Raw genomic sequence first — 13,264 nt, forward strand, 5'->3', positions numbered from 1 at the left:
ACGTAGGAGGCCACGATAATCCTCCGCAGAGGCCTACGGCTACTGCCGTCCCCTATTTCTATTTCTGATCTCAACAAAAGATATCAGCTACTTCTACTGACCCACCTTATATAGGCAGCTAGATAAATCTACAATAATTCAAATAACAATAAAATCTCTCAAATTGATCTAACTAGATAATCTTGGGATTTCCTCACTAACTGCTTCCCTATTATTCTGGCAACCACTCCCCTCCAACCAACCAACATCCGTATCAAACAACTTGAGTGGATTATGTATGGATTCAATATTGCTATGGGTTGGATTTGATTGAATACATTACTTGGGCATTTAAATAAATTTGTGGTGAGACTATTAGCAGAGAGAAATAGAGTGTTTGTTTATAAGTGAATATATGTTCTCTGTTTGTGTTTTCTGTAATACATTTACAGAGGAAGGCATATCTTATTATCTCTTTTCACAAGTTGATAAGATGCTCCATTTGTGATGTCTCCATTTGATAACTTGTAAAAGCTGAAATAACCATGACTTGTAATAATGCAATCATTCTTTTCAGTTTTCAGAAGTATTTGGTTAACTTTGTATCTGAAAAACATGGCATTTTATCATCATTCTTGCAACCAATCATTGGTTATTTGAATCTGTTAAATAAGATGTGTTGCAGGTTTTGTGAACTGATGCGAATCAAATATTCGGATTTTATTCTCCTAACTTCGAGTGGCTTATACATACTTTCGGGCTTACAAAAGTACAATGTTTTTGTTAGGGACGGTCCAGCTACGTCAACCGGCGGTGATGTACCAGCAACACCAACGACTCTTGAGGACGAGGAACAGAGGCCTTCGTCAACACCAGCGAATACCGAGGAGGAAGAACAGAGATCACCCATGGAAGAGACGCCGGTAGCGGCGGTACCAGAGGAGGAGACGACGATCCGGAAGTTGAGGCCGCGAGAGAACATCAAGCCTCCGAACTTCGACAAGAATTACATCGCCAAGTGAGGCACATGGCAGTTTTCCAAAGTTGGAATTTGGTATATTATGTGCATGGGAAAGAGAGAGAAGAGGACGAATTGGACAGGAGTCAGGGGACGAAAATGAAGAAAGATCAAAGAAAGAAGAAGGAGAGAGGAAAAAGGATCCGGCATCCAAACTTCATAATCTCGGAGACGACTACCTCGGCATTGGAGAACGCCGTTAATTCTAAGTTTTTTTTTCATTGCTTCTAACAATAGTATGATGAATTAATTGTTTAATTATAGAGATTCTATATTTTATCATTCGCTTTGATTTTTATCCATGGTTCAGATTTTATATATGCTATGTTTTGATGCATCTAATGTTTTATAAACTTTGGATCTAATGTTTTTAATTCTAAGGTTTTTTTTCATTGCTTCTAACAATAGTAGGATGAATTAATTGTTTAATATTTTATATATTCTATGTTTAATCATTAGAGATTCTAATGGCTCTTTTCTTAGTTCTACTCTGTGTAAACTTTGGTTTGGATCATGTTAAGTGCAATTCATGAGACCCAAACATGATTTATTTTGCAGCTGTCTTGTGCCGTTTAGTATCCTGAAGCTTATACATACAACGGAATTGTAATTGTTCGCGTTGATGCTTCAATCTGTTTTGCCAATATAAGCTACATCAAAGACAGGTGATGCGACAGCTTCTTTATTTAATCATGTGTTTGGTTCTTTTATAACCGTTCTTTCCTATTTTCTTTCTCTAGACTCCGGGAATATGAGATCGTAGTCGATGGACCTATAAGGCGAGGCTCTGAGATGGCTCGTGAGTCGATCTCCAACTTCTTTCTCGTTGATACTTGATCGTGAAGTGAAAACAAATCATGCCTCAACTTGATCATTTGGGCCAAATTGGATTGACAATTATAATTGTAACATATTCCATGTGCAATGTTGACCGTTGGCTGGCCAGATTGGAATTGGAGTTGCATTATAATAGTAGTAACATATTATTGGAGTGACAGTTATGGTGTAATAACATATTCAAAGGTCAACTTGGACTGACAATAATCATCAGTCAACTCCTCCAAAGTTGCTAACTCACATAGATAAACTCTTAGTTTACCACCACTCCACCACCACCAACTATCTTACAGAGAACTATGCTATCTCTTGTGATTACACTAAACGATATTCTCCATTGTTCTCGTTATGACCTTGACAATGAGACTCAACGAATCGTACAGGTCCTGATCAAGGAGTTACAGCCTTGGCGAAAATTTCTGGAAAGATTGGACAAGACGAGCCCAAGCCAGAATGCTTTGGATGGAAGAATCAAAGAGGCAGTCTGGAAATTCGAAGACTCATTGGAATCCCTTCTCACTCAACAGATTCCTTCTCAACTCCAAACTCTTCCAGAGATAGTCCCCATTGATCTGCAGAGTCTGCAAGACGAAGCTCATTCATTGATCGAAACACTCAAGGATATGAAGAAGACGTACATTTATGAAGTGGAGAATATGCCTCAAGACGAACCTATTACATCGTCAATTGGTTTCCATGGAACAAATTCTAAGATGATTGGATTATCCGACCAATTCCAACTACTCAAAACCGATCTTATGAAATTAAAACACAACCGGATTAGTCTCCACACGCTAGTTGGAACGGCAGGAGTTGGGAAGACAACTCTTGCTATGCAAATTTATCAACATCCACAAATTCATTCCTACTATGAGTTTCGTGCGTGGGTCACTGTAGGCCGAATACCTCAGCCGACCAGTCTAATTTCTGAAGGCATTATTGCTCAACTGTGTGGAATTGGAATCACTCAAGGAGACGAAGAAATACACAACTGCAGTTTGAAAGAAAGATTGCGTGACAAGAATTGCCTCATTGTGTTGGATGAAGTATGGGACAGAGATGCATTGTTCAGCTTGAAATTTTTCTATGAAGACATCCGACATGAATGTATTCAAGTCTTGGTTAGCAGCCGACGTAGAAAATTGAGTAATGATTATGGTCATACTGAAGGGTATGAGGTTCGGTTTTTGAACGAAGAAGAAAGCATGGAACTATTATGTGACAAGGTGTTTGGTGATGAGATTTGCCCTCCTCGCCTTCACAAAGCTGTTGTCAAAATCGCCAAGCATTGTGAAGGTCTCCCTCTCTTGATCATCATTGTTGCTGCCATCATTTCAACATCCGAGCAGTAAAGAGACCCGGTCTACTGGAATGATGTGGCAGAAAGGAAAAATTCAGTCATCAAGGATGCATATAATGAAATATCAAAGGTACTTTTCCCAAGTTATGACTACTTGCCTCAATGTCTTAAAATGCCTTTTTTGTTGATGGGAGTTTATCCTCGGGATTACAACACCCCCACTTCCAAGATCATCATTATGCTCATGGCTCAGGGGTTGCTTCCCTCGTATAGATCGGGATGTATATATCTAAAAGAGCTAGGTTACGACTACAGGCTTGTTTTACGCATCTTGAAGAGCGTTGATAAAACTTGTCCTGAGTTTCAAGTTACTGAGTTTAAAGCTTGCTGGCTTCATTCTTCATGGCGGCACGTGTGTAGGGAAGAAGCCAGTAGGAATAAGTTTTATCATGTCCTAAATAAGTTAACTGATGCCGAACAAGAAGTTTGAAAAAGTCAGCGCGGCTTATGTCCCGAAAATAAGATTTTATTTGCCATCAAACACTTTCGTGACTCAGTGAGATTGAATTGTGCATCCATTGCACGTTCTCTCCTTTCATATGGTCCTTACCACCAATATCCAATCCATATAGATGTCGGTTTCATGTTGCTAAGAGAAATAGATGTTCTTACACAATGTTTCTATACTTTCCCAATAGAAATTTTGACCTTGTTCCAATTGAAATGGAGAAGTCCCTTCAACCATATCTAAACTTTTCAACCTTCGAGTCTTGATTATCCATCCACATACGAAAATTAGACGCCGTAGAGCTTCATCATGTGTACCAATACAGTTATGGGACATGCCAAAGTTAGAGCATATCGAGATATTGGGAAAAAGTCTTGTAGCTCCATCTCATGTTGTTTCAATGGAGAAGCTGTCAACTCTGGTAGGGGTGAATGCTAGTATTTGTACTATCTCCAAACTCTCCCAAAGAATTCCTAACATTAAAAAATTAGGAATACAGATTGAGCTCACGCCTTACGAGGATCATAACGATCTTTTGAGTTGCTTCGATTGCATTTCCACACTTGAAAGCTTATAGACTCTCAAACTCAGTATCATAAATCCAGTCATCAAGAAGGGTCGTGTTTTCCCATTAAGGTCATTGAAGTTGCCAGTTAATTTGAAAAAGTTACATTTGAGTGGCATGGATACAAAGGAAGAGAATGATGGTGACATATATGCACGATTATGAGCGTACGGATGAAGAGATTGATAGTGAATATACGTCTGATTATGAGAGTACGGAGGAAGTGAATGATGGTGAATATACGTTCGATTATGAGGGCTGTCATACAGAGGAAGCAGATTATGAATAAGAAATTGTTAATCGTTCTAAGGTATTATATACTCCCTGCATCCACAACCATTAGTCATATTTTTTTCATTTAGATATGCCCACAAAAATTAGTCCATTTCATTTTTGGTAACATGACTGCCCCCCTAGATCCGCCTGATATGATCATCAGGATACAGAGGCAAACAGCAAACGTCAAGGTGCATGTGAGTTTATAGGGCTATTTTTTTTTACTTGTAGTGTTTATTAAGGAAAGATTCTTTGTAGTTGAAAGTGATAACTCACTTTTGATTTGCAAGATAACTCTTTGAGGCTTTAATTTGCTGCTACAGAGTGATGCACTTGTTAATCATAGTCAGAATTTGTGGATCAGTGAATAAATATCATCTGTGATACATGGGATTCTTTTATAATGAGAATGTGCATTGACTTCATTGGGAATTATTTAGCTGATGGTTTTGGTATTTACCTTTTTTAACTATATACTACTCCCTCCATACAAAAAAAATAGTCTCATTTGTGGATGATACAAATTTTAATGAGAAAATAAAGTAATAAAGAAAGAGAAAAAATTAAGTAAATTAAGAGATATGGAGGTGGAGTAAATAATGTGTGGAAGAAAAGAGAAAAAATGGATAAAATATAAAAGAGTATTTTTTTTTATTTTAAAAAATTAGACTTTTTTCTATGCACATCCAATAATGATAAAATTGGACTATTCTTTGTGGACCGAGGAGTATATGATTCAATCCCAATTATTTTGTCAACGCGTGATTTAGGAGGCCAGAGAATTTAAAATAGTACTCCCTCGGCCCAATGTTGTGTGCCCAATTGAACCTCCGATCTGACTTGGGCTGAAACTTTATTGGCCCAAAACTAATGACCAAATCAGACTACTTTTGACTTAAATCTTTCATGCCAAACATCCTTTGTGACCTTGGAAAGCCATAGATATATTTTACACTCCAATCTTCTTCGACGAATCAACATCACAACAATAATAATTCGGTTAATAAGTTGCATTAGTATTCTAACTAATTTATAATAATAACTAATAACTTTTAGTTCTGTGTATTAAAATTATCAACACAAAAACATAATTATATCAATACAACATGTAAATTTAAATTTCAACACAAAAACATTAGTTAATCAACACAAGAATATTGATAAATTTATGTCTTTGTGTTGATATTTTTAACATACAAAATTTATATTAATTATTAGTTATTAATATAAATTAGTTAGTATTTGATCACACACCTTAGGCGAATAACTCAAATATTATATATTTTGAACTACATTTAATAATGCATATCTCATGAGATATTACACTCACGCACACGTAATATAAAAAAAAATAAAAAATAAAAAAGGAATAGGCAAAATATACTAGAGCTAGTCAAAATTATCAATGTGATCAATTAAACATGTTGCTATTCAACTAAACCTATAAATTAATAATTACAAGCATCCCATAAAATAAATTATCTTTATCACTTTATTCTCTCTGACGCTCTCATATTTTATTGTCTATTATACTCCCTCCGTTCTATGTTAATAGAGTCATTTTACTATTTTGATAAATTCTAAGTTAATTGAATCAATTCCACTTTTAGCAAAAAGTAATCATTCATTTTACTTTATTCTCTTCATCACTCTTTACTTTATTCACTATCCACTTAATACACTATTCTTAAACTCCGTACCAAAAGAAAACGCTTCTATTAACAAGGAACGGAGGGAGTATTTTGTAGTTGGTGTGGAGTGGTGGCGTCGATTGAAGGAATAAAGTTGTCAGTGGTGGACAGGGTGTGTGATCAAAGCAATTATGCAATAATAAGAGAAGAATGGAGAAAATGGAATAATGTTATAAAACACGAAGCATAAACTGTGGTCAAGTTGAAGTATATATAAATCCAAATTTTATAAAAAAAGAAGAGTAAAACTAAAATTGGTTCTAAACATATCACCATTTTAAGTTTTTAATTCTAAACGTTATCTTTTGAATTTTGTGTCCTGAACATATGGAAATTTGATCATTTTGGTCCTAGACTAACTATTCCGTTAAAAACTAACGGTCAATCCGATTTTGACCAAATTAAACTTTTAATTCTGTTTTTTAATTCCTAATTAATTCACTAATTATTTTTTATAGATATTCCCTAATTGGAGCTCGAGGAAGCCATGGGCACTTTCCACCAGGAAGGCCTCTCCCAGCTCGCCGATGAAACCGTCAATTACAACCCCTCCGATATCGCCTCCTGGCTCGAATCCATGTTCTCCGGCTTCAATCCAATCCCCGAATTCGATTCCTCCTCGGATCCCTTTCTAGAATCTTCCGCTTCTGTCAACAGCCAGATACCGATTGACCTCGATTTCGGCTCCGATGTAGTCGCCATCCCCGGCAAAGCAGTCTACCCTAGACCACAGCCGCCGCCGCCGCCGGAAAAGCACCAGCCGCAGCCGTGCGCCGAAGCCGTACAGCAGGAGAACTTCAAATTTGCGGAAGCTCTAGTGAAGAACATCGGATTTCGGGCGGTTTCGCATGCCGGCGCGATGAGGAAAGTCGCCACCTACTTCGCTGAAGCCCTAGCGCGGCGAATCTACAAATTATACCCAACCAATCAGCAGGATTCGGCGTTCAACGATATGCTGCAAATGCACTTCTACGAGACCTGCCCTTACCTCAAATTCGCCCACTTCACCGCCAATCAAGCGATTCTCGAGGCCTTCGCGGGGAAATCCCGAGTCCACGTCATCGATTTCACTATGAAACAGGGGATGCAATGGCCCGCGCTGCTACAAGCGCTTGCACTTCGGCCCAGCGGCCCGCCTAGCTTCCGATTAACCGGTATCGGCCCGCCCTCACACGACGAAACCGATCATTTACAGGAAGTCGGGTGGAGATTAGCTCAATTGGCGGAATCGATCAATGTGGAGTTCGAATACAGAGGCTTCGTCGCGAGCTCCTTAGCCGATCTCGACGCCGCAATGTTTGAAATCCGCGAGGGAGAAATAGTCGCCGTGAATTCAATCTTCGAGCTCCACCAGCTCCTCGCCCGGCCAGGGGCAATCGAGAAGGTGCTTCAAGTGGTTAGCGAGCTGAAACTGGAGATCTTAACCGTGGTCGAGCAGGAGGCTAATCACAGCGGGAGTGCCTTCCTGCACCGGTTCAATTAGGGAGTAAAAAATAATTAGGGAATTAATTAGAGAGTAAAAAATCAGAATTAAAAGTTTAATTTGGTCAAAATCGAATAGTTAGTCTAGGTCTAAAATGATCAAATTTTCATATGTTCGAAACCACAAAATCTAAAAGATAATGTTTAGGACAAAAAACGTAAAATGGTCATATATTCAGGATCAATTTTGACTTTTACTTTAAAAACATTCTTAATTATTAAAATTGCAAAAGAAACTAGAATTTAATCAAATTTTATTGCTACTTTTAAAATAACTTGCATCATTATTGCCAAGTCCTTGTGCCTAATATGACTTTAGTGGCACTTTACTTTACTTCACTTTACTTTATCACTTTTGAAATATTATTTTAAAACTAAATAATATATAGAACATGTAAATCTTTGCCAATCTTGGCAAATACTATCATAAAGTTGATAAAGATACAGAATACTATAAAATTGTCTATAAAAAATGTTTTTGCTTTATTATTGTGATGCATTCCAGAACTATTTTACACCATATTAAGGAATTTGAGTCAGAATATTAGTGGAGTGATAAAATGATGATAATTTTAAATCCAATTTGACCGGCCAAAAAAAGGTGGTATCATTATTGCACAAATCCTACCTAACTTATCTTGATCAAATTTTAAATATTATCTAATAATTAATGAAAGTAATCTTTTTGTTTGGATACTATTAAACAATTATATCATCACGCGTTATTATCATTATGATTCATTAGTGTTAAAATAACATTTTAAAAAACCGATTGAAACCGGAAGTGACACGACTTTTCCTGGGTGGTCAAATTGGAGTGATAATTAACAAGGTCTTCCTGCCAAATAAATCATGAAAATGGTCAAATTCTAGTTGATACCACATTTTTCCAATGAGAGTATATTCATGAGTAAATTTCGTATTTATCTCATATGAAGTTTCGGCAGCCTACATAAAGTAATGTCTATAACATGTCACCTTTATGATATTAATGTGTATGAGTGATAATTCATCTAGGAATGAAATTTTATGAACAAAAATTTTGTTTATATCACCCCTATCAAACATGGTTAGTAATATGTGGCAAGGTAAAATTGTGTATATAGGACATAGATGCCGGTTTCAGTAGAGAGGAAGAGGATGAGATAATTGCAATTTGTAAATTTAGTTATTTAATTTCTGTTTTGAAAAGCGTGAATTTTTCCTTTAATAACATATTTCTGGGATCAATGATCACACATAACTCAATCTCTCCACTCACATATATTATTCCACCCTTTACCCTTACCAACTTTATTCCTTCCGCCACCACTCCACCACCACCACCAACTTGATCCCTTCCACCGCCATTCCACCACCACCACCAACTCTCAGATAAGAAGAATGACATCTTTAGGTGCTGTTCTTTCTCTTATGAATGCTATATACAATATTTCCCATTGCTCTCGTTTTAGCCTTATTGGTGACTCTCACCAAATCATATATGTCGTGTACAACGAGTTGCAGCCTTGGCGCCAAATTCTGGAAAGATTGGACAAGACGAAGCCAAGCCGGAGCAGGAAGAAGGTGAATGCTCTGGATGGAAGAATCAAAGAGGTAATCTGGAAATTCGAAGACTCGTTGGAATCCCTTCTCACTCAACACATTACTTCTTCACAACTCGAAACTCTTCCAGAGAAAGTCTCCATTGATCTGCAGAGTCTGCAAAATGATGCCGATTCCTTGATCCAAACTCTCAAGGATATGGAGAAGGAGTACATCTATGAAGTGGAGAATATGCCTCAAGACGGACCTAATTCCTCATCATTTGGTTTCCCTGGGACCAATTCTAAGATGATTGGATTATCTGACCAATTTGAGGAACTCAAAACCAAGCTTCTGGTAGATCGCTACCGGTCGCAATTCCACTGGCTATTTGGAACGGCAGGAGTTGGGAAGACAACTCTTGCTAAGCAAATTTATCAAGATCCAGAAATTCATAGCCTATATGAGTGTCGCGCGTGGGTGACAGTTGGCCGAGTACCTCAGCCGTTCAGTCAAATTTTGCAAGGCGTTCTTGCTCAACTGTGTGGAATTACTCAAGGAGATGAAGAAATGGACTACTACAGATTGAAAAGATTGAAAGAAAGATTGAAAGAAAGATTGCATGGCAAATATTGCCTTATAGTGTTGGATGATGTCTGGGACGATGATGCATTGAGTAGAATGTATTTCTTTGAAGATATCCAACTCCAAGATGGAAGCGTTCAAGTCTTGCATACCAGCCGGCATAGAAAATTGGAAAATTATCTTAGTGGCGAATATGGGTATGAGGTGCGGTTTTTGAATGAAGAAGAAAGCATGGAACTACTGTGTGACAAGGTGTTTGGTGATCAGATTTGCCCTCCTCAACTTGAAAAAGTTGCCGCCAAAATCGCCAAGCATTGTGAAGGTCTCCCTCTCTTGATCGTCACTGTTGCCGCCATCATTTCAATATCCGAGCATAACAGAGACCCGGTCTACTGGAATGACGTGGCAGAAAGGAGAAATTCAGTCTTCAAGGATGCATATAATAAAATATCAAAGGTACTTTTCCCAAGTTACAACTACTTACCTCAAAAGCTTAAGATAATATTTCTGTTTATGGGAGTTTTCCCTCGAGATTACAACACTCCCCCATCCAAGATCAACATTATGCTCATGGCTGAGGGGTTGCTTTCCTCGTATGAATCGAGATGTGACTATCTGAAACATCTAGCTTACAGCTACAGCCTTGTATTATGCATCTTGAAGAGCACTCAAAAAACTCTTGCTTTGTGGCGAGTCACTGACTTTAAAACTTGTTGTCTTCATTCTTCATGGAGACATGTGTGTAGAGAAGAAGCTAGTAAGAACAAGTTTTATCATGTCTTAAATAAATTAACTGATGCCGAAGAACAAGTTCTAAAAGGTCAGCGTTGCTTATGTCTTGAAAATAACATTTTATTTGGCATCAATGACTTTCTTGACAGGGTGAGATCGAACTGTGCATTCTTTGCCCGTTCTCTCCTTTTCTATGGTCCTTACCACCAATATCTAATCCATCTAGATGTCGGTTTCATGTTGCTAAGGAAAATTGATGCTCTTAAACAACGTTTCTATATGTTCCCAATAGAAATTCTGACCCTAGTCCAACTAAAGTACCTTACACTAACTTGCAATGGCGAAATCCCTTCAACCATATCCAAACTTTTCAACCTTCGAGTTTTGATTATCCATCCGCATATGAAAATTAGACGTTGTGGAGCTCCATCATATGTACCGATGGAAATATGGGACATGAAAGAGTTAGAGCATATCGAGATATTGGGAAAAAGCCTTGTAGCTCCATCTCATGTTGTTTCATTGAAAAAGCTGTCAATTCTAGTAGGAGTGAATGCTAGTATTTGCACTATCTCCGAACTCTCCCAAAGAATTCCTAACATAAAGAAATTAGGAATACAGATTGAGGTCAAGCCTTATGAGGATCGTAACGTTCTTTTGAGTTGCTTTGATTGCATTTCAACACTTGAAAGCTTAGAGACTCTCAAACTTAGTATCACAAATCCAGTTATCAAGAAAGGTCGTGTTTTCCCAGTAAGGTCATTGAAGTTGCCAGTTAATTTGAAAAAGTTACATTTGAGTGGTATGGGTTTTCCATGGGAATACATGAAGGACATTGCTTCTTTGCCAAATCTTAAAGCTCTCAAATTGCGATCCTATGCCTTTCAAGGTTCACATTGGAATATAGAAGATTATCGTTTTCCGCATCTTCAGTTTCTTCTAATTGAAGAAAGTGATTTGGTGCAATGGGAATCAAGATATGGAGTCTTCTCTGAGCTTACGTACTTAAGCTTGAAACATTGCTACAAACTTCAGAATATCCGCATACCTTCTCTTCATACCCATCGTAATATAGAGGTTGAATTAGAGGACTGCAATCCTTTAGCTTTGAATTGGGCCAGCCAATATCAACCAGGTGCAAGTTCTACGCTTCATGTTACTTCCACTTCTTCTTTTGATGAGAAACCGACAACAATCAAATTTAAAAGGTTAGTCCTCCTCCAACTCCAACTCTAAATCAAATCAAATCATGTCTTAGTCTTAATACAATAATAAGTAATAATAAGTGTTTTAGGTTGATATAACTTCCAAATATTTATGTATCCTTTCAGGTATGGATTTGGAGTAAGGCATTATTAGCTCAAGAAAAGTAGGGAAGAGTAGAGCGATTGTAATTCACGGTAATTGCTTGTTATTCTCTTGGTGTATGCCTCCTTAAATAGAGTATTCGACATATTGTACATATTGCAAGACTTGCATAGTGAATAAATCACTCTATTCTAGAATATAAAATCACTCTAATTTAGGACTTGATTCTGATATCTTGTTCCTTTTCTAACATAGGCCAGAGTGATGATGATCAATACCGTCCATTAATGGGGCTACTGAGAAAGAGTGTTCATGAGGGATATACATCTGATCATGAGGATACTGAGGAATAGAAAGATGGTGAAGAATATGTGTCCGATTATGAGGGTACAGAGGTATTGAAACCTCTCCTACAAATATCAAAATTGAAGAAGTCATCAGCAGAAGTGAATGCAATGCAGCAATATGAAAAAAATGAAGTGTGCATCAGATTTAATTTGTAACTCTCAAATAAGTAAAATGCTACAAGACTCTTCATCTAACACATCAATGTAGAAGCTTGAAAGGTTGTAGAATGTGTTAGGTCTTGTGTTTTATTTAATGCTTATCTATTATGAGTAACTTATAAATAGTCTTGATGTAATGCTCCCTTCTATAAGTGAATATCTTGAATACAAATCTATTCATCTTTTATTTTTTTTTTGGACCCGACTCGGTGCTAACATCATGTCCCCATGACCTCCTTTCTCTAAAATGTTCCCCAGTATCGGAGGTAAATTTTACATCTTGGCAAGGAATCTATCAATATTCTCTATTGGTATCTTTTTACCTTCTTGTCTTCAAGATATTTCTCTTGAATCTTTTTTACATGTTCCCTCAATTTAAAAAACCCTTTTAAGTGTTTAAGTTTGCAAATGACAATAATGTCTTCGGTTTTCCCTCTTTTTGCTTGTTGGATGAATGCCCGGGGAAGGTTTTTCTGGGCCCCTTGATAATGGTTATATCGCCTGTTTTTGACCCAGTCTGCTCCCTTTTTTTGACTCCCTCCGTTGCCTTCTCTTGCTCTTTCCTCTTTCCACACCCATTGTTTTTTACTTTGATCTTTGGCAAAAACGTCTTCCCCGTGCATATTTGTTGTTAATCTAAATGTGAATATCGTTTATTCAAAAAACCCGTATTTTTTTCGTCCTTGTTGTATTGCTAAAGTCGTGGCTCCCCCTTCTTCTAAATCTCGTATTTCTCTCCACCCATACATTTTTGATTTTGGGGTCCCCCATCAAACCCCAAATGGGTTCTCTACTAATCATTTTTTAGATCAATTTATCCCCATGGATTTATCTATTGAAACCCAAAAATAAGTTCAAAATATTTTCAAACACTTATTTTTGCTTTAAAAACTTAATCATAAAATTAAGATTGTGAAAAGTGATTGGGGTGGAAGTATGAGGTTTCCCCTTTT

The 13,264-nt window shown here is 37.3% G+C and overlaps 3 protein-coding genes across 4 annotated transcripts; all 3 read left to right on the top strand.

Moving 5' to 3' along the window:
* The first annotated feature begins 2,133 nt into the window (after positions 1 to 2,133).
* On the top strand, positions 2,134 to 3,186 carry LOC125191254 (putative late blight resistance protein homolog R1A-4). Its single transcript, XM_048088771.1, has one exon. It carries the CDS (start codon positions 2,134 to 2,136, stop codon positions 3,184 to 3,186), a length of 1,053 nt encoding a protein of 350 aa, XP_047944728.1.
* Positions 3,187 to 4,608: 1,422 nt separating this feature from the next.
* Positions 4,609 to 7,684, top strand: LOC125191263 (DELLA protein GAI1-like). The gene is made up of 2 exons (XM_048088782.1): positions 4,609 to 4,680; positions 6,650 to 7,684. Exons 1-2 carry the CDS (start codon positions 4,609 to 4,611, stop codon positions 7,655 to 7,657), a joined length of 1,080 nt encoding a protein of 359 aa, XP_047944739.1. The 3' UTR covers positions 7,658 to 7,684.
* A 1,076-nt stretch (positions 7,685 to 8,760) lies between these two features.
* On the top strand, positions 8,761 to 12,503 carry LOC125208481 (putative late blight resistance protein homolog R1A-10). Of its 2 annotated transcripts, XM_048108121.1 has the most exons (4): positions 8,763 to 9,052; positions 9,163 to 11,705; positions 11,829 to 11,897; positions 12,061 to 12,503. In XM_048108121.1, the coding sequence occupies exons 2-3, from the start codon at positions 9,400 to 9,402 to the stop codon at positions 11,854 to 11,856; spliced, it is 2,334 nt and encodes a 777-aa protein (XP_047964078.1). In that variant the 5' UTR covers positions 8,763 to 9,052; positions 9,163 to 9,399; the 3' UTR covers positions 11,857 to 11,897; positions 12,061 to 12,503. The 2 variants fall into 2 exon arrangements, with proteins under 2 accessions (XP_047964071.1, XP_047964078.1); XM_048108114.1 differs by having other exon boundaries at positions 8,761 to 11,705.
* The last annotated feature ends 761 nt before the right edge of the window (positions 12,504 to 13,264 follow it).

The sequence above is a fragment of the Salvia hispanica genome, chromosome 1, assembly GCF_023119035.1.
Source record: "Salvia hispanica cultivar TCC Black 2014 chromosome 1, UniMelb_Shisp_WGS_1.0, whole genome shotgun sequence".
In the NCBI taxonomy this organism is placed as follows: domain Eukaryota; kingdom Viridiplantae; phylum Streptophyta; class Magnoliopsida; order Lamiales; family Lamiaceae; genus Salvia; species Salvia hispanica.

What these genes read in the sequence shown, in the direction of transcription:
- LOC125191254 (XM_048088771.1), top strand. Translation starts at nt 2,134, where the DNA reads ATGCTATCTCTTGTGATTACACTAAACGATATTCTCCATTGTTCTCGT.
- LOC125191263 (XM_048088782.1), top strand. Translation starts at nt 4,609, where the DNA reads ATGACTGCCCCCCTAGATCCGCCTGATATGATCATCAGGATACAGAGG. An exon ending in CAGCAAACGTCAAGGTGCAT is followed by an intron (nt 4,681 to 6,649) that starts GTGAGTTTATAG and finishes CCCTAATTGGAG; the next exon opens with CTCGAGGAAGCCATGGGCAC.
- LOC125208481 (XM_048108114.1), top strand. Translation starts at nt 9,040, where the DNA reads ATGACATCTTTAGGTGCTGTTCTTTCTCTTATGAATGCTATATACAAT. An exon ending in ACAACAATCAAATTTAAAAG is followed by an intron (nt 11,706 to 11,828) that starts GTTAGTCCTCCT and finishes GTATCCTTTCAG; the next exon opens with GTATGGATTTGGAGTAAGGC.